The sequence below is a fragment of the Pagrus major genome, chromosome 16 (genome assembly GCF_040436345.1).
Source record: "Pagrus major chromosome 16, Pma_NU_1.0".
NCBI classification, from domain to species: Eukaryota; Metazoa; Chordata; class Actinopteri; order Spariformes; family Sparidae; genus Pagrus; species Pagrus major.
This window is the reverse complement of record NC_133230.1, coordinates 21,206,536-21,230,508: the sequence shown is the minus strand read 5'-3', so window position 1 is coordinate 21,230,508 and position 23,973 is coordinate 21,206,536. Positions and strand designations below refer to the sequence as shown.

The following is a 23,973-nucleotide window of genomic DNA, read 5'->3' as shown; positions in this document are numbered from 1 at the left end:
TTCCATAATATCAAACCAGTTTATTTTGAGGATGCCCAAGTTGACCACTGTTATGCACCTTTTGAGGTGACAGTAGAAAAATAGATTCAGTGAAACTAAATGCAACTTAATATCAATCTACAAACATGTTTTCTATGATACCATACAAGTACAATGTACCTGTTAGAATTCAACACAAGCAATCACACATTTCAGATGGTTCAATTAAAAAAAAAAAAGGTGCTAAATAACACTGTACACAAAACGAGCTACATGAGATTTCAGAGAGAACTATTTGATGCAGGCTGGTAAGCTGGTAGAAAAGAGCTTGCATAGACATCAAAGTCACTTCTCCAATAAAAGCCCAGCCGCAGGCGGGGGAAGGCACTGACTTCTCTACAGCAAAGAGCAAAACAAGGGCTTTTATTCAATGGAACATTGTCCTGGAAAATAAAACAACTACCCGACATGAACATGGGGAGGAATCTGGAGTTTTGCATTTTTTCCCCATGAAGCAACCTCGATGGAAAAATGATTTTTCTGCTTGGCAACTTCATCACTGCTAAGCTGAGAGCTGATGTCTTCAGATGCTCTACATATTCCTGTTACTTTCAAAGTAAAAGGAAAACAGGGAAAAAAAACAAAACATCTCTACAAACATGGCAATCCACATCACCTACAACATTGAACGAACTGCCCTAATGCATAACATTTAAGAACAAAATAGATTCTCAGACACAATCTTTATGTTTTATACCACACATTCTTAGTGAGAGTTCATGACAAAGACAAGTACACAGTGTTGTCCACTACAGTAAAAACACAAACCTTCAACAACCACTAAAATGTGATAGAAACCATTAAAAATTCATCAGAACATGTGGAACTCAATTCATTATATACAATTTCCATTGGAAAGTATGAGCCAGCAATCGGCAACTTCTCTTCAATACAAGATTCCTTTTTGTTCGAAATTCATCTGCTCCTTTTCCCCTTCAGCTAACATACAGGTGGCTCCTACAGTGCAATGATACTCAAATGTGAGGTTGTATTCCAGCTGTTGGCTGTGACAGGCTTTTGTGTGTACTTGCACGGTTCTGGAGCTGCAGCGGCTCTTTAACAGTATGTTTAACAGTATCAACACTGGCTACGCAGGTCCACAATTTCCCATGAGGTGACAAAATGGAGGCCTGATGTATATGCATGGTTTTAGCATTCGGCTTAAAGTGAACCTCACCTCTACCAGCCAGAAAGACTGCTGAAAGTGTGTCCATACTGAACAGAACAGTCAAATAAGCATCTAACGGGTTGGGATGTGACATCATACTTAATTGAAGGTAGCTAAAACTGAATATTCCAAGCACTGATTAAGGCTTAAGATTTGATTACTTGATGCTATACGATTAAACAGAACAAGAGGGAGCTCTTGAATGCAGCCACTCTCAGACTCTCTGATATGTACAAACAGACCTGACTATAGATGGGAGTGTACAGTACTGAGATTGTCTAAACACCTGTGTGTATCAAAGATATCCTTGCACACAAACCACGCGCACACACACCTGTTCCAGCTGCAAGAAACCCTACAACCCTCTCTGAAAACACCAGGCGTCTGCATCTAAGCTAGACACTCAGAGGTCATGAGAGTTAAAGCCTGACACAATTATCAGACTGGGTTACAGGAGAGTGACAAGCTCTGATGACCTACTTCCTGTCAGATCCAGTTCCTGCTTTGTGTGACCAAGCCTTGGTCCATTTACTCATCAGCACTGCAGAACCAGGAGAGGAAAACTAGTCAGGTGGATTGCTATAGGCATGCTACAGGAAGAAAGGAAATACAAGTCATGGGAGGAAAACAATACAGCCAGACGAATTTACATACGATTTTATCACAATACTCTGTCTGGGACTGGCTGCCATTGTTCGCTTGTGTAAATTGAGATTCATATCCTGCCGTCTCCCCATTCTATGCTGAAAATAATAGAGAGACAACAGAACCTGTGAATGTAGTCTTTGTAAGACCATCAGTTCATAACTGAGCTACATCTAGTGTTGTGACCTCGTCATGCAGGATTCACACAGCGTAGAGCTAACCTCTTTCTTTACAATCAAACTCAAGACCAATCCATCCCAGTTGAGCCTGAGTCATCCTCTAAACCAGCAGGACTGGGCAGGCTTGCAGAGATCAAATACAGGCATCAACAATTAACCTACAGCTCTTACTCTTTCCATACTCTGACTGTGTGATGGATAGCACAGTGTGATAGAGGTAGGACAAAAGGACAGATCCTATAAATAGCAACCATCGACCACCCTTTTCCCCTGCTCCTCTCAAACACACACACATATACGCAGGCACACATTTAGTGCTTTGACGTCCACTGTGATGGACAGCCACTCGTCATGCTTTCCCTTTTCTTAACTCAACCCCTGGTCCTCAACTGGGGTTAAAGTGCAGATTTCTTATAAGGGTAGTCAGGCTTGCTGGGTGACCTGCGGTCTCTGGCGATCTCCTCGCTGACACTGTTCCTGTGAGACTGCTGGAGAGGCCCCAGGCCTGGTGGTTCTCCAGCTAGAACCATCTCCTCTGGGGCATCTCTAGGTCCTGTGTGCCTTTCCTCATAGCTGTCCATATTCCCACTGGGCGACCGTAAATGGCCTAAGCCATGAGTCAGGTCTGTCTCATTCGATCGCCCCCTTGAGTTGTGTCCCATCCGAGGCTGGGCCCCAGAGGGGCTGGCAAGGACTCCATCATGCCTCTGAGAGGTCATACTAAGGACATCCAGGCGTAGGGGGTCTGGGGCAGTCCGTCCCTGCGGGTGGCCCTGGGACTGAGAGTCAGAAATGTAGGGGGGTGGATAAGAGCTGGAGGGGGTGCAGCTGTGGCTGTAGAGGTCTGGTCCAGCAAACGAGGGCAGAGGGTGAGAGGAGGTTGGGGTTGCAGGTCGGCAGGAGAAGTCATATAGGTCGGGGAACTCTGCTTGAGCCTCCAGCTTGGGCTCAGGAGCGTGTCTCTTGCAAGAGTGGCCATGTCCAGGACCATGGCCGTGGCTGAGGCGGACAGAAGGGCAGGGCCCATGGGGCAGATGGTGGCCTGAGGGGCCCATTGGGCTGTGAGGGCCTTCTCTGTCCATCTCTGCCATGTGCTGCTCCCTAAGGGACATGACCGAGACTCCCAGTGCAATGTCAGGCATGAACTCCCTCATAACAGGCTCCATGCTCATCTGCACCAGAAAACAGATAAAAATATTTGTGGTTACCAGGCAATTGAGCTATTCATGATCCCAGGCACAAACCGTGATACCCACATTTGAATAAACAAAAAAACTTGAGGAAGTAATACAAACTCACCACTTGCCGCTCTGAAAGCAAAGCTCTGCCCATAGCCTGTGGGTTGGTGCAGTCTGGGGGCTGCGGCCTGGGCACAGAGGAGTAGTCTGAGCTGCCATGCTTGCTGGCTGCATGGCGCTGGATCAGGGTGCGGTTGCAGGGGTAGGAGAAGGAGCGGGTGGGGGTCGGCATGGGCACACGGGGTCGCCAGGCACCCTTGAGCTGAGCATGACTGGGTGTGGCAGGGGGGTGGTATGGGGGAGGAGGGGGAGGTAGGGGAGGGTGGAAGCCCGCTACCCCTTCCAGCTCTGTGAACATGCTATCCATGGCTGGGCTGCTGTTTACTCGGCACCGACCCACCTGGCGCAGAGCCAGAATTGGACTCTCATCTCCAAACCGTTCATCAGGGAAGAACTTGTAGGGGTTCTGAAAAAACAAAAACAGGAGTGCAATAATCCATATTTATTCTGGTGTTGACAAAGCACACCCTATGTTTTTTTTAAAAGATTTATCCCTCTGGGTTTGTTTCAGAACTGCTGCATTACTGAGGTCTGTGTGTGCTACCACCCCTGCTAGTATCGCAGCCTTAGCCATCTTATGCCCCTATAACCCTCGGGAACAAACTCTGCTTTCTGCTAACCTGGAGCAGCTCAGTGGCTCCGTCCGCCAGGCCAAACTCCCTCAGGACCCGCAGCTGCAGCTCATAGCTGACGGTGGCTCCTTCACCACAGTTGAGGGCGTAAGCTCTCTGGACCTGCTCTGTGTGTCTCAGTTCCTGCAGCCTCCGAATCATCTCCTTCACAACCGACAGCTGAGGCACTGAAAGATGCACACAAAACCCACACGGACATCGATGGATTTTTCAGTCTTTCACTTAATAACAGTCACTTTTTTATCAATTTAGAAAATTGTTTTGGAACACCTGGGGAGCCCAGAAACAGCCACAGAACAGCATAACATTTAAGTGTCCTTGATCATTTTGGATATTTGCTGATATGAGCGCCAGTTTTCTGTGACCATTCCTCAACGACAAATTTTCTTACCTGGAATCTCATTTGCCACAACCGATGGAGCTGAGGAGGAGTTGCTTGCCATTTGCTGGTGGCTGATCATATGACAGCACTGAGGCACAGCGTTGTTGACCATGTAGAGCGTGTCTGGGACGTTGGACATGCGCACTAATCGCAAACGCACCAGGTCTGTCTGCTCCACCATCATTTCATCGAAGACAGACTGAGGACAGGTAGACAAGAGAGGGTAAGTTAGACCCCAACTTCTAAAAAATAAAAGTCCTGGGTGCAACTCAAGGACACTAACAGGGTCTGCAAATTAGTTCCACTTGATTGACACTTCATCTAATAATGACTCTCTCTGGTCTAGGGATATGTTCATAAATATTCATGGCCCTGGGAAGGCCTGTAAGTTATTAGGGAAAAGTGTGCAAATGGACATAAATTGAATTTCAGTCAAGATGATGGAAGCAACTATTAAAAATGGTGAGTATGCATAGCAACAACTGGGCATGGATTATTTTAGCACGTCTGAGCTATGAACAGGTCCACAAATTTCCTGCAGGCTTTTAATGGTTCGCCTGTCCTCTTCACAGAACCTCTACTCTCTTTGATGATAGCTATATGGGACACAAATAATCCACTGCTTCCTGCATTATCTGGAAGCTCCATTAATCAGAAGTGAATGAGCCATACCTTTGCTTCTTCCACATAAGGAGAGAAGAGGCGGGGGCGCACATAGATGCCAGCGTTCTTCTGCCTTAGCCAGGCATTGGCTTTTCCCCCCTCAGCTGTGGGCAGCATGTCTGAAGGAGGGGTGCTTATCAAACCCCTTTTCAGCTGTGAACAGGGAGAAGATTGTGAATCACTGCTCAGTTTATGAAGGTCACAATGACTCAGGTGCACACTCGTACGCACACAGCAGCTGAGAAAAGGCAGACAAGGAGTACTGACCGCGTCAGCCAGGACGTCACTGTTGGGAGGTAAGATGTGCTCAGTTCGGATGAAGGGCAGGAGGGGAGACAGGATCTCCTTCAGCTCCTCCACATCCAGGTCCCTCCGTTTCACTCCCCTCTTGTTTACGCTGTGGGCTGTGCCGCTCAACAAGTTGGGCTCTGGGTAAATGAGGACAAGAATAGCCATTAGCAGCTTTTTAATATAATGCATATAACCGTGACTGTTTTTATCTATGATTATGCTTTTAATAATTTTAAAGCTGCTGGCTATTTTCACATCATTCAGTCAATTCAATTAAACAAATTATGTACAAATACTGCATTTCCTGCAGGTTTTTAGCATACAATATGATGGCTAATAACCTTGACTATAAACCGTACATTAGACAAATGCTTACTAGGTCAGAGCACACATGACCAAGGCCACTTCCTGCTGACTTGGGTAAAGTTTGGCTCCTTTTTGAAATGCTTTTAAGTGTATTTTGGAGGCTCTGGTAAGTGGGTAATTTCCTCAGAGCCATTAGGGGGGCTGCTTAGAGGGTAATTATAGACTGTATTATCTTACCCCTGTCTGCCATCCTCTTAATAAGCTGCTGCTCGCCCCACTTAACAACATACTTGAGAATGTCCTGTTCACTCGCCTGTGAATGAGACCAAGATACAGAGAAAGAGAGACACAGAGAGAGATATAGGACAGGGAGAAAAACGACACAAAAGTATTATTAGGACAAGGTTAGATATTGTCGAGAGCAAAACTGGGAAGCTGTAAAATGAGGTTAAGGTGAAAATGCAATATGTTCAGTAGATGTCCCGGCAAGTATCAGGCCTGGTTCGTGTGTTTGTGTGGTTCGCTTACAACACTTCACCTCAACCATCTGGTCTGACGCCAGCATAGCTTGGCAGTGCGGATGACAGCTCAGCTTTGATTAGGTTCTGGGTTTGAAGGCATTTCCCTTCAGGGAATGTTGTGTCTCAACTCTGGAGACCCCCAATGTTGCCAGTGTGTGCATGTGCATGTTTATAGTGCGTGATTGTGTTTGTGTGTATGCCATGACTGTATTTTTACCACACTAACATTGTGAACGAATCAGGCACACAGTAAACATTACAACTACAGCAGAAAAATACATCTTCCATGCTGTGAGATGTCATAGAATGACAACAGATTGATGGGTGATCCTCTGTTTCCTTACCTGTAGGTAGTCAGACTGAATCGCACTGAGAAGGTGCTCCTTGCTAAGCTCGTAGAGAACATCTGAGGTGACAACCTGACTGAACTCCTCGCAGAGGAAGTGCATGGCCTGCCTATGGACCCATTTGGAGCCGTACGGCTGGGAGCTCCACTTCAGGATGGGTACGAGTGAGTCTAGAGACAGGCTCTCCACAACAATGTCCTCACAGCCTGGGAAAAACAAAGAGAAGGACAAGCAATTCACAACTTGATATTCAATCAAGTTTATGAGCACAAATGTATCATGTACATATATTTTAGTCAGAAATCTAATATTTAATATAAGCTTAAAAAAAGAGAGAAAGAAATACAATGTGATTTAAGTGAATGATTATTAGAATACAAGCAGTAATTCTGCAGCCACCGCCAGACCTTCAGTAGTTTTGACTCATATTCACTGACCCAGGGAGTCTCCCCCTAGTAGCCCCCACATCCTCCTTGCTGCGTTTCCTAAATCAGAGCACATACCAGAACAGCAGGCAGTGGTTTAACTCTGTAACACACCAACCCACAGAAATGCCTTTGATACCTTGATGTGTTTCAGTCTCAAGCTGCCTCCTCTTAACCGTGATGAGTAAACACAGCAGCCTGAGGAAATGTGCTGCCGGTGCACAAACACACACACTTCCCAAATGTGAACACACTTGTGTGCCTAATTCAAAAATGCATTAAAAATCCACAGAAGTTCTTAGGGAATTATGTACCTGCTGCTCTCACCATTTAAAATAAAAGTTTTGAAAATTCAGCCAACACTAGCACTCATACTCACACTTATTTCAAGAGGGATCCATTTAGGCAGAATTAGACTCCCTAACATCCACACGGATTAGCATATGTTTGGCTAGGGCAAGCTATCTATGCCAAACCCCAACACGCCAGAGCATCAGCAGGCTCTTATTCTCAGCCTTTCTCTGATCAATAATGTTTAATACAAAACGGACATCTATGGAGATAAAGCCAGACTGACTGACGTCCAGTTAGAGCTGCTCTGAGCTGAAACACAAGCTTGCCAACTTCCTCATTCCAGGCCATCCTGTCCATCAGCTCATGTTTGGGCCAGTAGCGACGCTCCTCTGGGAAACTCTTATCTTAAACTAGAAAGATCTGAGCTGCCTCTCCGCCCCCAAACCACCACTTTGAAATATCCACTCTGGGAAACTGGACACCAGACATGAGAGTGATGGCTCCAGTCTTGCTTTTGCTTTTGAAGCTGGGGCTTCATATCCGTCCAAGCACAGCTCACACATTTTTAAGATGAACATACACACCCATATAAGCAATAATAAACACACACATACATGCATTGACGCGCACACTTGTGAGGCACTTCCCCTTTCAGGCGCCTTTAGTTATAATAGCAAGTGAGAGAAATGCAAAGCAGACACCCGCAGTGTTTTAAACGAAGGGTGGAAATCCTGCGTCGTTAAGAAGACAGATGAAGTTGAAATGTGGACCCAGGCACTTTGCCTTTTTTTATCTGCTATAAACAGACTGAAAGAGGGAATGGATTCCCAGCATCTGTGCCTCCCGTCTCCAACCACTTGTCCCTGCGCTGTCTGTCTTCTTAGAAAGTGCTTTTGCTCCCGTCAGTCTTTCACCTTTGCATCTTTGCCCTCTCCTGAAAGCAGACAGAGGCACATTTGCACAAAGGCAGACAATTCCCCACTCGGGACCGGTGGCACAGGAAAGCAAACAGCTCTGCTCTGTGTTAGCCCATTAGAATTCACAGCGACAGCCAGTCTTTTAAAACGCAGCACTTTTATTATGAGCTGGAGATTAGAATCAGCATTATATCTAATACTAACCCGCCTCCCCTTCTCTCCACGGGTGGTTCACCACATTCACTGGAGCTTAGCCGACTGACAAGAATATCAACACGACAGCAGGGACAGCAACAGCCAGCTCTACACTACTCCAACTTTGGGGAGGGGGGCGCATGCATTTTGTCTTTTTGTTATTATTTGGAGCTCTGTGTTTATGGAGCACATAGTCTCCAAAGCCACTTAAAACATCAACTGCACTCCAAGGCCTGTAAACAATCCTGCAGATGTAAATCATGCCTGATGATGATCACTCAAGGACTGGGACTTTGTCGACACACTCCAAATGCAGGATAGGGCAGTGAACGCACTGGTCAGTCACTGAGCATGGAGGTTGAGGAGGTACTACAGTGCTTGCTGAAACCACACCAACTGGCTATCATCCCGGCGGTGCACTTGAAAAATTAATAAGGCTTTTAATATTGGTTGCTATTTGAGTGAGATGGAGTCATAAAGGGATACACATCTTGAGAATTAATAAGGGGAGCTCAACCACTCCACAAAAACCTCCACGGGAAAGAAACTTCACACAGCCGGAGGGTAGCAGTCGAGGAGCACACAAGGGGGAAGACACAGTGTGACAGATGAGAGGCCTGTCTCCATATGAAACCCCTGACTTAAGCCTCTCTGCTGCCTCCCAAAGAGACGTGGCAGCTACTAAAGTCTCCAGCGGTGGGATGGACTCATTTCATAATCAATTCACAAACGCCAGGATGACTTGACTCTTCGGAGTTTGGAAGATTTTTTTAATCAAATGTGAAAAAGGAGCATAAAGGAGAGATCTCCAAAGGGGTAATAACAGGAAGTTGCTAAATAGACAAATAAAGGGAATTTGGGATGAAATGACACCGGGTCAACCTCAACCATCTCACCACATTCCACAATGAGGTTTCATGGGAACTGATTAGAGTGGTGCAGCACAGTGGGAGAGGGAGGAAAGGGGATATAAATACCCTCGAGTAAGGGCTTGTTGGGTGGGGGGATGGGAAGGAAGATGAGGTGATGGTGTGTGGGGATGACACTATTTGCCTGCTTGTCGGCTTAAGCTGTTAGAGTGACCCTGAGAGCGACACTAGAGCTTGAGGGCGGGAGGTGGTGTCTGACCAGCTGTGTGTATGGGGTTAGTGTCCGGTTATTACATACAGCTATACAGATCACTGCACAGGTCTTAACAAAAAGTGATTGATTCTTGGCCCTTCAGTCAAGACAGTCAATTCAGATACTGCCTACAACTAATCCTGTGCTTTTGACATATATTATGCAAGCATGTTTATATTGTAGAGTGTACTGTGTCCAAGAAATGTCTTGCAATTCTTTGTGTATCTTCTCCTTTGGACAGGATGCTTTGTCATTTTCGATCTTAAATAGCCAAACATCCATACCCACTGAGATAGCATGATGTACTAAATTTCTATCAATAATGGAGTGTTAATTTGCACAGAAAATATTTGTAAAACGCTGCAATAATTTATAGATGAATCTAGGACTGCAACTGTCGCTTATTTTCATTGTCGAGTTAGATCTAGCTGTTCGGTCTGTAAAATGTCAGAAAATTGTGAAAAATGTCAAATAGTTTTTTCCCAAAGCCAAAGATGACGTCCTCAAATGTCTTGTTTTGTCCACAACCCAAAGATATTCAGTATACTGTCAGAGGAGTTAAAAAAACGGACTTATAAATGACTTAAAACCATCAATTATCAAAAAAGTTGTCAATTAATATAATAGTCGACAATTCATAACACGTTTTATAAGTCTGTGTGTTAGCATAGCGCACACAGAGGCTAAAATGCCCCTGAGTTTGTTATGTGTTTGCAGCTGCTTCACAGTAAAAGCCTTTCAGCCACAGGGAATCTGATAAAAGCAAGGCACAAAGAAAGAGGGCGTCACTAGAGGGATTTTACTGTAAAACAGCTTCACTGAAGTGTTTTGAGTCACAACAAACTATATTGTGTTCATTTTAAATATGCTGAAAATTAGTGTACCTCGTGTCGTGTTAATAAAACTGAAGTAATGCTGTTTTGATGTCATTACACTGCCTGAGGCAGTGGAAATTGTACGCTTTAAACATTTAAGGCAGCTCATATAACCTTTTCAATATTTGACAAACTAATTCTATCATCGTGGCTCTGTGAAAGATAAGATGGTTATAGGATATGATAAAAGTGTTGAGTCATACAGCCGCTTTGGATTCACACAGTCATGACAGGCCAAATGCAGTACTTTTTCAAGTATTGCATATCACAAAGGATATTCATGTATTTTGGCATTTCAGGATTATTTGGATAATGACAGCTGGAGAAGGACCGGAAAGCCACAGGACAGAGAGAGGCAATGACATGAGACACTCGGGTAAGGACTCAGTCTTGATCTACCAGGTGAGCCTATTATCCTGATCGAAAAGGAGCTTTTTTTTTTAGGTGTGTTTGAAACTGGGCAGTGCTCAGACGTGCCACTCTGAAGGAGGTGAGAGTGACAAAGTGATTGGCTCATGTCAAGCCAGGGCTGTAACCTTTGACATGTTACTGAGGTCATTCTGAGACAGTGGCACGAGTCAGACAGTGTCATCTGAGTAAAGATAGACCAGTAATGAAGTAGACAACCAGTGACGTGTTGCTGACAGAAGCTCAGATGCGCTGCATGTATCAGACAGTAAGCTGTCTGCCCCTGGAGACACAGACCAGCCTATATCAATCTGTTACTGGCAGCCGCAGCTCTAACACCCATCGCAGTCAGCCAAGCTGTTTAACACTTGCCTCTGACTGCACGGCCATATTGCACATATGCCAACATATGCACAATGAGGTTTTACGGAAGGGGTGGAATATTAAAGGCAGTAAGTGTGAGACACATTATATGGGTGCATGAAGGGAGAGATTAAAGTAAGCGTGATTCTGGAGAGGCATTCATTCACCAAAAATCTACCCAACTCATTATTGAATCCACAGAAACCAAAACTGACTGACAAATTCATTTGGAAAATTCATGGTGAACTACATTAACAAAGGTGGTACTGACTGTTTAAAACAATTTGTCCAGGCTGATTGGATAATCAGTGGACACATTATTAAGGAATGAAACTACTTAATCAGGCAGACTATGCTCAAAAGCAGAACTGGACAGTTTAACAAATCCATCGCATTTATTGAAACATCATGAATCTCCTATTGGCTCATATCAAAAATGTATATAAATGTCTATACAATCAATACAAATATTTTAACAGGGATTGAGACAAAAGTCCAGTATCTTTATTTTTTACTGTATTGTAACAGGACAATCAGATAATATTTCTTTATATAGATTTAAGGTCATATTGCCCAACCATACTCACAAGCACCACTAAGCATGGATAACATGGCTGTAGTCAAAAGAGGTCTACAGAGAACATCTCTCTTTCTATCATGTCACCTACTATTGATTTGTGAGTATGTGCATTGTAAAAATGTGTGATTATGACTTACCTTGAGCCAGCATACTGAACTCCAAGAACAGAGCGATGTGGTACAACTCCATGGCCTCCTCTGTGCGTGTGCTGGCTCCACGGCCCCCAGACACCAGGGCTTGAACCTCACCGAGGCTGCCTGCTGAGGGGCTGCCCCGCAGCACCAGCCCGAGCTCCACCGCATCTGTGTACATGCAGTGGAGAATAACCTGCACGTATTTCCGTGGGATGATGGACTCATCCAGAACTATGCGGGTCGGTGTCTGCAATGTGCGCTCTGTCATTTCTTCTCCTGTGCGAATGCGCCTCTGTAAAAGGTTCCTAAAGAAAGGAGAACGTGCGGAGAGAATAGCTTTATGAGCCCGAAGGTCCTCATCTGGGGTGCCGGGGCACCCGTTGCCTCCGGAGCCCCCCGTTGGTGCTGCAGCCACAGCTCCTCGCTCATTACAGCTCTCTATCATCTCAGAGTCTGAGGAGAAGCTGAGCAGAGCGTCGTAGTAACACATGTAGTCAAACAAGCCCTTCATATCAGCCTCCAGGGAGTTGGGTGTACCAAACTCCTCACTAAGTTGCACTAGCACATCAACGTTCTGCAGTCGGCTGTCCTCCGCTCCGCCCACCCCAAACTCCCCAGTGTACAAGTAGTGAAGTAGGGCAGAGAACATGGGCACATCGATGCCTGCCGTCTCAATGTCCATGAGGACCTCTGCTCCATAGCCAGGGGACGAGGACAGCAGAGTCTTGAAAAAGGGGCAGCGGGCAGCCAGGATGGCCCGGTGAGCTGGGAAGCAAGTACCTTGGAAGATGAGGTCCACATCAGTGCAGTACTTGTGCTGGTAAAGGGCAGCCAGATCCCTCTGCAAATTTGGTGCCTCAGCACGTGCCAGGCTGGCCTGGAAGCTCAGCTCCTTGAGGGCTGCTGTACCCTCATATTCCTCCACCAAGGCGTTCGTGTCACGGACGTCCCACCCTGACAAAAGCTCCCGCATCTGCCGCGCATGATCTGCTGAGCGGCTCGACTTCCTCCTTTTGATGAACCTCCGTTTGAGGGTCGCCAGGCCAAGGCTCTTCTTCTTCCTGTCTGTGGGCCTCTCATGACCGTGCTCCAGGCTGTATAGCTTAGACTCCCAGCCATATCCCTGCTGAGAGTAGGATGATGTCCCTGGAAAGAACACACAATGCATATTAGCTTCATAAGATGAAGTCTGCGTTTAAACATACCAAAATCTATCTGCTGTATGTAAAGTAAGAAACCTCTCAATATTATGATATTTTTTTCTAGATATTTCCTGAAAAATATAGTTCTGGTGAGACATTCATTTCCTAACCCTAACACCAGTTCACTCTTGAGGCCAGACTGCTAGAAACACAATCTGCCTTTAGCACCCCTGTGGTGTGGCCAGTGCCGTCAGGCCAAGCACACACTACCCTGACCCAGCTACCAAAGCATTTGGATGTAGTTCAACAGTGGAAAAAAACAACACAGAATCCCTTTATTTGTTTCGTTTTTGACCAAACTACAGTTCATCACAGACTAAGGACCAATTAGCTCCCAGAAAACTTTGTCCTGCTTTGTTCTTCTCAATGAACTTCAGTCCATTCGAATCAATTACGCTAAATAGCAGTTGTCTTTGGCTTGAAAGACGGGACTTGTACGTCAGATCGAGCACTGCCAAGGAGATCCTCTCTGCCCGCCCCTCTCTCAGCATCCATCAGTGTGACCCAAATAGTAATCATTCTAACACTGTGAATCATCTGTGGCACAGGCCAGCTCGAACCGAGCAGCTATAGAGCTCAGAGTAAACCTCAGACGTCTCAGGGGCCACAGAGATAATTTGGTTCCTTTAACAATACTTTCACTTGCAAAAAGGAGCCTACAGAGACCTCAGAGGGAAAATCGTTTTGAAAGTAGGGCTGAACAATTAATCGAAATAATATTGAAATCGCTCCAACCTGGACGCTGCAATTATTTTTTTTTATAAAGGCAAAATGTGTGACAAAACAGCATTTTAATGAGGTACTGTGGTGCTGCAGAGATGTCCTGGCCAACAAATCCTGTTCTCCAGATGTCAGAAAACATGTCACATCATCATCATGAATTAGATGGCTTATTCAGTGAAAATGAAAACTGTGAGGCAAACATTGTCATTCTGACTAATCACGAAACGTATTGTAGCTTTAATACCTGACAAACCATTTTTAACCATCCCTATTTGAAAGTGAGATAAAATCAGATTATCGACAGACCGAATCACAATGTTTGTTTCTTCCGGGTAGAAAACCCCACATAACACATTAGCTTGAAATTGTCTTTTTTAAAAGATGTTATTTCAAAGTACATACATCTAATTAATCTAAAATGCAGGCCATTACCTGTTAGGCCACACATGGACATGTTGCAGCCAGTGTGTGTGATAAAGAGACACCAAGCTGAGACTCTTTTCACTTTTTTATACATCGTTTCATCTCAGTTCATGTCAAATTCTGTAAAACTGACACCATTTAGATGTCGTGATGTATTGTTTTATTATTGTCTCTCAATGTATTGTCTTGTTATTATCGTGGAATCGCTATATCATGACTGTCATTATCGTGGGCATATATATATATACACACATAAACAAACTAATAAAACCTATATCTCAGACTTGTTATACAGAAATATTCTAGCTGTAATACAGTCATGTTCTCTCGACAATAACATCTGCTGAAATTGGACTGTAGCTGTCATGGCATTCTGCAGAAAATGTGACAGTTAAACAAGCAGCTTATAGCTGGTCACAGGGACCATCATGACACCAGATTAGCTCCCTCCTGACTGGTAGCCAGCAGCCTTATCATGATCACGTCACACCACCAGCACAGATCAAATGCTTCATGTGATTTTGGTTAACCACCCACGTAGGACACATGTTTCTCTGCCCTTCATAATAGTTCATGACATCCACATGGTGGAGAATAGTAGATGCATTGCAGATTGCTTTTTAATGCCTCTCTGTCCATTGTATGAGTCAATAGTCCAGTTCAAGAGCTCTCATGCACAAAAATATTCACCTCTTGCACGATTAGTTGCCATGGAAGCAGGTTAAGCTCATCTAAAGTGTTAGTTTGGTGATGCGAGACCCCCATTGTGTTTGTAGCAGGGAAGCATGGTGCCAAATTAGGCTCAGGAATACAGTTTTAACACGTTACTTCAGCTCAGAAGAGAGTGGGAAACTCGGTAATTTGGTCACCTAACAGAGATCTTTTATCATTTGCTAACTGGAAATACAAAATCATCCAACGGAGCTGACTTTTTGCTAACTGTGCAACCTATCACGACGCTTGTAATTACACCACCGATAAAATAAAATACGTACCTATAAAAGTCTGCTGTGCCTGTGCATTTCCCCCTATGCGTGGGGAGCATGAGTGTGGATAGCTGGATCCATTGGCACCCATCCTCACTTCTCTTCACTTGCTATCCGGGGGTCCCCCCTCTTGCTGAGTCATTCTGCTCAGACAACGTTATTCCTCTCAATCTTCAGTCGTGGGTCAGGCGCGGATCCTCTGAAGTGTCCTCAGAGCCCCGGGCCCAGCCTGCCATGCCTGGAGGGGGGAAGATGAAAGAGGACAGAAAGAACAGTAAGAGAGATGTTTAAGTCAAACAGTGAATGATTTTTTTTTAAAAAGCTGCTGACTAACATCTCACAGGGATTACAACATGATGAGTTTGAACTGTTTGTCAAAGATAATGAATGGCCAGGGGCGTCAATGTTAAGGAAGCTGAACAGAGGGGCCTCTATTACGATCTATCACACTATTTCAGGCACATTGATTCCAGTGCAATCATGAATCATTGCTGCCTTGGCAATCTTACAGACCTGGAATTTGTGCTAAAATTGAATGCTGAGGGTTTTTTGAGTCTTCATCTGAAGACTTTGTGTTGGGGCTTCTATCTATAATCTTCTTCGGTGACTTAGGTTAACAGACACTTCCTCTGCTCAGCCCTCAGGAAACACCAACTGGCAGTCAACAACAAATCTAATGCAGATGTACACGATGTTCAGAGGAAGGTAAAACACACTGCCTTTGCCCATCTTGTCCATTTTAATAGTGTAAACATTTGAAGTCTGACAAATAATTTGGACGTTTTTCCAGTTCAGTGTGTTCATATCTATGCAGTGTATAATTATATTGCGATTTTAATGAAAAATTCATTGACCAAGGTCATTTCAATTAGAGCCAAGCAGCTTAGTATGACATTTTCATTTAATTCCTATTAAAGAATCACCAAGCTAGTTTTCAAAAGTTGGATTTCTACAATTCATGTCTGTACAATCAGACAAAGCACTGCATCATAGCTGTGATGACTTGTAGTTTTTCAGTGAAACTCTTCTGAGTGCTTAACAGCAGTGTGGATGGGAGATGTCATGTGGGAATGCAACCTTAGTGTCTTACATGTCATAGGGGAGGGTGATATGACAATATAGATGATGCAAATGTGTCTAGCGTCAGACATTTTGTCATGTATTTAGACAGCGGTTGCTTAATGTGTTGTTGCATTGACAGGGTTTATTGCAATACTGGACTTTTAATATGATTTTTGCAGCAATGTGATGAAATACTGTCATGGGGTTGAATGATATGTAAAATAAAACAAATAATATTGCGATTACTTTGACAGATATTGTGACTGCAATATGATTCATGCTCGTATCAGGAGTAGTCATTTTTAAATGCCACACCAAAAATAAAAATGGTACTTTTACATAAATACATGGTGATTTTTGCTGGGGTCTTTACATATTAGCATGTTCCATTATATCCTGAGAATATGATTTGTAGGCTGGGGCATCTCTGTAGCACCACGCTGTATCTGATATCGCCATGCTGGTGATGTTCCAAGAACATCATAATTAATGTAGCTCCAGGAACATGATTTCACCTTACAAAAGAGCAACGACAACCGCATCAGAAGCGAGCCATCATGGCTGAGTGGGTTAACAATGGGACGTCACTAAGGAGCCCAGCATTCGTATCTCTTTGGAACTTACTGTTATATACGGTTTGGGTTTAAATAAACCCTTTCACAACATTAAAACACATGGTTGAAAGGATAACTTCCCTAATGTGATTATTTTTCTGGTCTTTTTCCGCTGAGTCACTAAACAATGACTTCACAAAAAAATGATTGGTCACTGTCAATGATTGTCCTGGGGCAACGTTCATTACGATGTTCCAGAAACAAATTCCACGTGGCGATATCAGATTGTGCATAGCACCGTGTGTCACTTTATGCTCCATTTATAATGGTAGATTGTGACACTTTTACCTTTATCAAAAAAATTCTTCCTGCGATTTAGATATTGCACTTTACCATAATGCAATTTCGATAATATTTCGATCAGTTGTTCAGCCCTAATTGATCATGTACTTAATAACTGGATAAGCCATAAACATACATTCCCATTTTAACAGTTAACAGAGGGAAAAGCACAGGTAAATAAGATGAATGATGGCTGGATTCCATTTAGCTGCTTCAGTGTCAGGTTCCTGGTATTGTACATGTACACTGCAATGCTTACTGGGACACTTTACAACAAGAGCCATAATGTTATTAGCACACCTGCACTTACTGTCTTTTGTGAAAGACATATAAAATTATATTTACCTTGATGATTGCTGATTCTACTGGACAAGACATTAGATTTTAAGGTGGTCGTTAATCTATATGCTTCAAAATAAGACATCGCTGTGTGACTGAGGTGAGCAACTGCAAATAGCTCCATACAGCCATTTTTCCCCTTAGCCTGTTCTTGCCAGCCATGGCACCAGTCAAGGTGCCCTTAGTAACTTTTCTGCTCTCTCCTTTGTACTGTCACTGGCTACCATCTAACAGAAAACAGGGCACCTCATTAATTAAGCATACTTTCCATCCATCAGGCTATTAATTACAAACTGAGTATATCTGGCTTTAGCAAGCAGATTATTTTGATTATTTTCCCAAGAACTTTGCAATTTTCCATGGAACCGACATCTTGGGTAACTTTGGATAAATATGCCCTTTTATAAACATTATAAAGAGCTGTGGAAATTTAATTTTCATTGCTATGCACCTTTTAATAACTCTAGATAAAAAAAACATACGTATATATACATACATTCGGTCTCTCTTCTATGTGAGACCAGACGGAGAACTGGAGTGTGATGGGAGATCCGTTTTATCTCGGCCTGCTAGTTTTTCCTGCCTACCATACTAATAAATCATTGTGTCTGCCCCTGTAGAGCAGCACTTCACAGCCTCCCATGGGTTCAATGGAAAACCACAGCCTCTTACTCTACACAAGCAGTCACACTGGAGCACTCCAATAAAAATGTTGGTTGATCTTTATTTCATTAGACTGCTTTAAATAAGCCCCATCTTCATAGGGAATTCATTTGGACAAAATTAGAAATTGAATTTGAATATGTAGGAGAGGAGGAAGCCCCTGAGATATATACTGTCTTGTTTACAAAAGAAGGTGTGGGTGGGGGAGGAGAGCAAGGGGCGGGTTGGGGGTCCTCAAAGGAGCACAGCACAGGCAGAATAAAACAAAGCGAGCAACACATCAATTGAACAATCCTCTGACTCTACGCACTCGGCACACTCGCAGCTTTAACTTGTTCAAATGAGCAAACCAAATTTAACTTCAGCTGCAGTGCAGAATTCTAAAAGCATAATTTAGGACAGCTATTTCCTTGAGACCTGACTCACACCATTCAGTAAGCAGCATCTCTGTCATGATCTCTCTGATGTTGAACATTGAGACACTTTTCTGCAGTTTAGACTGTCTGCTGCTCTGTTGTGCTCTGGCTGGGAGCAGAGGAGGGCAGTGCCACAGACAGGAAGGGGGGAGGCAGACGCCGGCCGAGCTGGACTATACGTCCCTAATGAGAGGTGACAGGAGACACTCCCTGCCCCCACCTATCTCTCTCTCTTTCACTACGCACATACACAAACATATGCAACCTTTCAAACTGCTCACCTTGCCTTAGTTGACAATTTTATTTTATCTAAATCAGTCACTTGTGAAGGTTTAAAAGACAGTATCCCAGCCTCCCACAGAACATTATCATACAAAAATGCTTGGCACAAGAACAGGACCGATGTATTATTCAAATGACAGTCAAAGCACTTTATCAATCATTTATGTGGATTTCCTCAATGTGGCTGGAAAAAAGGGAAGCTGTAGGTAGGTAACTGGATTTTCTTCAATTTCAGCAGCACGTTATTATAATTTGAATGCAGGTTTTTAGGGGGCATCCCCTTTAACCAAAGCTCTGCTAATGAAACACACACAGCCAACACTTTAAATCAAAGTGACAGCAGTAACGAAGCCGCTTTGACATGACAAGACTTCAACAATCAAAAATGATGAGAAGAATTACTTGGGCAGTGTAGCAGATGATTGAGAAATTCATATTTCTGGCACAAAGAAACCCAAGTGCTGTTCTCTGTTGGTCCCACTGTGAATGTGAAGAATGAAATGATGAAATGATGAAATCACCACCTTCTGATAAGTAATCTTTGTTGTTAGGCTCAATGATGCAGACCCTAATCTTCAGAAGAGCAATCACTGTGCCAGTATCACAGGCAGACCTGATTGAAAGGGCAGCAACTCTAGAAACAGCTTAACATATCCCCCAAATGCATCTCTGTCTAAAATTACACAGTAGCTGCAAAGTGCTCTATGTCAAAGCTCTCAAATGCGCAGCTGCTCTTCAATATAATGTCTTCAACAGGGATTATTTATTAGTCCATTGCTGGCATGCTGTTATCTCTTGAAGTGCCGCCACTCTTATCCCAGAAGAGACGTTGATAAATGACTTTTTGACTACCAGACAAAGAAAAAAAAGATGCAGGCCTTGTCCAATTAAAATAAAAAGTACAATCAAATTATGTCAACTCATCCCTTGTTATAATTGCAGTTTATAATATGCTTCTGGAGAATATAACAAAATAAAGTTTTGCTCTGACAAAAGCTGTGGGGGAGAGTTGGCTATTATGTGCTTTGCTAACCAAGCTGGACAAAAATACTGCTTCAAACAGTAATTATAGACTGTTTGACTCTTTGGATATTTGATACAATCAGAGGCGCTCTAAAAAAGGGTCATAATAAGCAACGCAGCAGTGAGCAGAAACCAGAACTTTCTGACAGAGTGACCTCCACGGTATCGATGTGTCTGCACACATCCCGCAGCAAGATGTGCGAGCGGAATATGGGCCGCAGGTGGAGAGAAAACAGAAAAAAATAATAATGATGTCATATTTTGCCCAGAAATTATAGCTGGAGAGACATGGTTTCATTGGCCAAGCGGACTGCTTACCTCTGCAGCGTTTTTGCCAATCAGGTCAATCAGTGTAACAGTTAATCAGGCCATTCGACTGATTACAGTGTGTGCCAGGAGAGCTACAGGAAACTACAGGAATCAGAACGGGCTAGAAACAGCAACACACTGAAATGACAGAGACGGATGGAGGGAACAAAAGTCCCTACAATGATGACTCATGGTGGGCAGCCTCTGGATTAGCCTGTGTCAACCAACAATATGAAGCATAGTGCTGCATATTTGACATTTCACAGACTACATTGTTGGCCTGTTGTCAGCTGGTTATAATTTTGTACTCAGGAAGCCACTATCCACAAACAAAAAGGTGAATATCACACATGATTGTCAACATCAACATCTTTTTTTTGTTTATTTTTGGAGCTTTCGGAGAAAACATGATGATACCAAATGTGACAAAGACGGTTCACTGAACAGAGCCATCTTATCAAATGTTAAGTGTGCACACACTAACAACTATGCAAACACAGCCTGTCAGCCAATGTCCAGAGAATGAATGGCAGCCCAGGAAACAATAAGTGCTTATTTTAAGTGAGCTGTCAATGCTCCTTGTTGAGTTCTCCATCCAACTGGCCAGAGTAAACAGCATTCAGGCCAAAGTCCAGCTCATTCAGCTACTCTGTGGCAAGTACTTGCAAGCTCACGGCCTTTCATGCCAGTCATGGACTTCTGAGCATGTACATCCAATAATTACATATCATTACAGGACCCTGGAGCACTGACACAAATACTTAACCTGGTCAAATGACAAACCTTAATGCAGAAGAGTGCAGTGAACGCACCTTTTCCAAAGGAAAAAACAGAAAGACACGCTTTCAGGGGAAGGCAGACTGTGCAGAAAGCTGAGTCCAAGCAGAATTTTAGTGAGATTATCACAGGATTATCACAGTGTGCATATGGCTCCTCGCCACTTAAAGAAAAGGTGAAACCAACAAATATCATAAACATTGTTAGAGAAACCTTTCGAGATAACAATGCAAACATGTTTCTTTTGGGTGGGTGAAGCAAAAATAATGTAGACAGTGACAAGACAGAATATCTGCACATTTCAAAAGGAAACCTGCAAATCTGAGCAATCACTGACCTCTGAATGTAAACTGGATGTTATCTTATTATAGGAAATTAGAATTTGGATACAATTAAACCCTTATGCACAAGAAAGCCACAGACTGCGTGTGACAGGCCACATTGTTGCCATAGCACAACCCATCAACAACTATCTGACACAGAGGCAATAAACAGCAACATGTAGGTGTATCTGCAAAGTGAAAATGCACCTTCATGCCGAACTTTTCTCTCGATCTGGCCTCACACAAACAAAAGAAGTGTGTATATGTGCAGCCCGTGCACACAGAAATCCATGATTTGCGATGGCTTTGTTAGCCTTACGTTAACGCGGAGCTATTGTTGCTCTTTGGGCTGCTGCTGCTGCTGCTGCTGCTGCTGGGCTATCGCTGCTCAGCGGAAGCCTCGGTTAAAAAAAGTGCCTGTAAGAGGAAAAACCAAGTAGGTTGTTTGTCTCAGCTGATAAAAATGGGAAGTAGCGTCCAAATATTTCCCGACAGCCCAGCAAGAGGAGTCATATTCACCACAGCCCTGTAATTAGTAGCATATCCTCAGAGGCTAGGGTAAGCTATCTCTGCTGTGTCGCTTTGACTTTACCCCCTCGGAAACAGCAATTTTACTTCGAGCAGGATGCGATGCAACTGTTGAAAAGCGAGCGGTCAGAAAATATTTACCAGAAAGTGGAGGGCTCCGTGGGCAGTATTTTTCTTCGTATCGCCTCGTAGTTTAAGCAGCACTCCGACCCAAGTTGTCCCTGGCAGAGGGAGAAAAAATGCAGCTCAACACCTTCTTTTTCCAACTCTGCTCATTACGCACGGCTCGACGTCAGCGTCCACATTTGATCCCTAATGTGCGATAATTCCCACTTGCGTCGACTTTCCGGCCATTTTCCAGCATTTACCTCGACTAAAAACTAAACCCAGACCGTTTTTATTCGCGGTTCGGTTCGGTATTTCCCCATAGTAGCACAACGCCTTGTTGGGTGGCTGTTATGGCCTATCCCAATGCAAACCGTACCAAGCCAGCTGGAATAAGAAACGGCGCTTCCGGCCATGCGTTTCAAAATAATACATCGGTGCGTTACAATGTGGCATTGAACAATAAGATACACGTCCGATAAAAGACGTTTCAGTCACATGCTCAGTATTCGGATTTGGCTCATTTCGACAAAGATCTCTTTGAAAATCATGGAAATGTCCGTCATTTGATAAGGTAAGCTTGCCCTGCGCCTCTGTGGCGCCTTTAGTTTGGAGGCATAATAACCTTGTTTCCTGTACTTGCTCTGCACGGCAGCTTGACGCCGCCTGGTCCAAAGGCGCATCAGTACTTGGCCAAAAACGCATTTGCGCGCGTCCTCTAGCGGTGTGTTTATGGCAGTGGGGATTAAGTGGGCTTCATGCATGTCAAAATATTTTATGAGCCTTCCTTTACGTTTTCATTTCGATAAAAATGGCATCAACCGTGCAGAAGACTAAGTATACTTTCTAATTATACATGCAATACGTAGTTTAATTAAAAATACGCACAGTTCCCTAATGAAGCACCATATTTCTTATTATTCATTAACTTGTATCGCTTTCATAAAGGGCAGTCTATGTTAAAATACTGTAATGTGGAATATAACAAGAATTTAGGCCATGACCTTTTATATTAACATTTAAAACCACTTATTCTACAGACCCCATGCAGCTAGAGCGACACCACTACACTGTTTTAATCGGTAGACTACTTCTGTAATGTAATACATGATGTGAGAGTTTCTCAATGAAGTCATTTAATAAAATGTTACAGAGGCTATTATGTTAAAAGTTTTATTATTAAAGGCTTTAGGGCTGAAAGTTTGGTTGCTCCTCATCTGAGTGAAGTTCTTTTGGCCTCCTGTTGAGGGCGACATAATACATCTAATGTAGGCCAAAATACTACTAAGCTTCTTTTAAACAGTCATCCTTGGACTCCAAGGTCGTCCTTGCAGCTTTGCTAGAAAAAGAATCCTGAAATTTTATACATTTCATAATCCCTCGAGACTTGTCACAATAACATTCAGTATAAGTAGGATGACAGTGCATAAATAACCAGGAAAAAACTACTGAATGTGACTCTTACAAGACCAAACTCAAGCCTTGAATGTTGCTGACCAGTAGACTCTTACACCAAAAATGAAGTACATTAAGCATTTCATTTTAGGTTTATTTCAGCAGCCTGTCCCCTAATCTGCCAAAGTAAGGGAATATGAGTCACCGATTCAGAAAATTGGGTGACCCTGTTTTTAGTAAGTGTTATTTTATATAATAAGATGATAAAACCCAAAGTTTTTCTCTGGATGAATTTCTGCTAGTGTTTGGATTTGGTGCTAACTATCTTTTAAAAAAATATTTCCATCTTTAATGCATGGCATCATTTTTCCCAGAACAATTCAGCTGTTATATACTATTCAAATCTTGTACTTTTGCTGTATTTATTTGCAAAAATAAATGGAATATACACATTTTGCGAGATATTTGCACAATCTTTCAAATATGAAATTATAATAAGCATATTGAAAATGATAATGTCGAAGGACAGATTTTACCCACTTGTTTTTCCTAATATGAGTAATGAGTCACTTATACAGTTATTGCCATATGAATGCTGTTTCCTTATTGTAAATATATTTGCATTAGGCAGCACAAGTACTTGGTCCACATTAATTGTAGATTTAAAACAAAGTAAGTTTTAAGTTTTGCTTGATTTAATTTAAGTGCAGCAACTCTCATAGTGTGAAATCACTATT

At 43.2% G+C, this 23,973-nt stretch overlaps 1 protein-coding gene across 1 annotated transcript; it reads right to left on the bottom strand.

The window, feature by feature from the left end:
* btbd7 (BTB (POZ) domain containing 7) lies at positions 1 to 22,186 on the bottom strand. The gene is made up of 11 exons (XM_073483480.1): positions 21,878 to 22,186; positions 15,128 to 15,356; positions 11,788 to 12,930; positions 6,469 to 6,677; positions 5,841 to 5,916; positions 5,274 to 5,434; positions 5,016 to 5,159; positions 4,353 to 4,542; positions 3,950 to 4,128; positions 3,331 to 3,735; positions 1 to 3,203 (listed from the first exon to the last, which is right to left on the bottom strand). The coding sequence occupies exons 2-11, from the start codon at positions 15,207 to 15,209 to the stop codon at positions 2,427 to 2,429; spliced, it is 3,366 nt and encodes a 1,121-aa protein (XP_073339581.1). The 5' UTR covers positions 15,210 to 15,356; positions 21,878 to 22,186; the 3' UTR covers positions 1 to 2,426.
* Between the last annotated feature and the right edge of the window lie 1,787 nt (positions 22,187 to 23,973).

Bases quoted from the DNA above. Each gene is read 5' to 3' on its own strand.
- btbd7 (XM_073483480.1), bottom strand. From the start codon at position 15,209: ATGGGTGCCAATGGATCCAGCTATCCACACTCATGCTCCCCACGCATA. The intron at 12,931-15,127 runs GTACGTATTTTA...TGTTCTTTCCAG, and splicing joins GGCACAGCAGACTTTTATAG to GGACATCATCCTACTCTCAG. The intron at 6,678-11,787 runs GTAAGTCATAAT...TGTTTTTCCCAG, and splicing joins GTTCAGTATGCTGGCTCAAG to GCTGTGAGGACATTGTTGTG.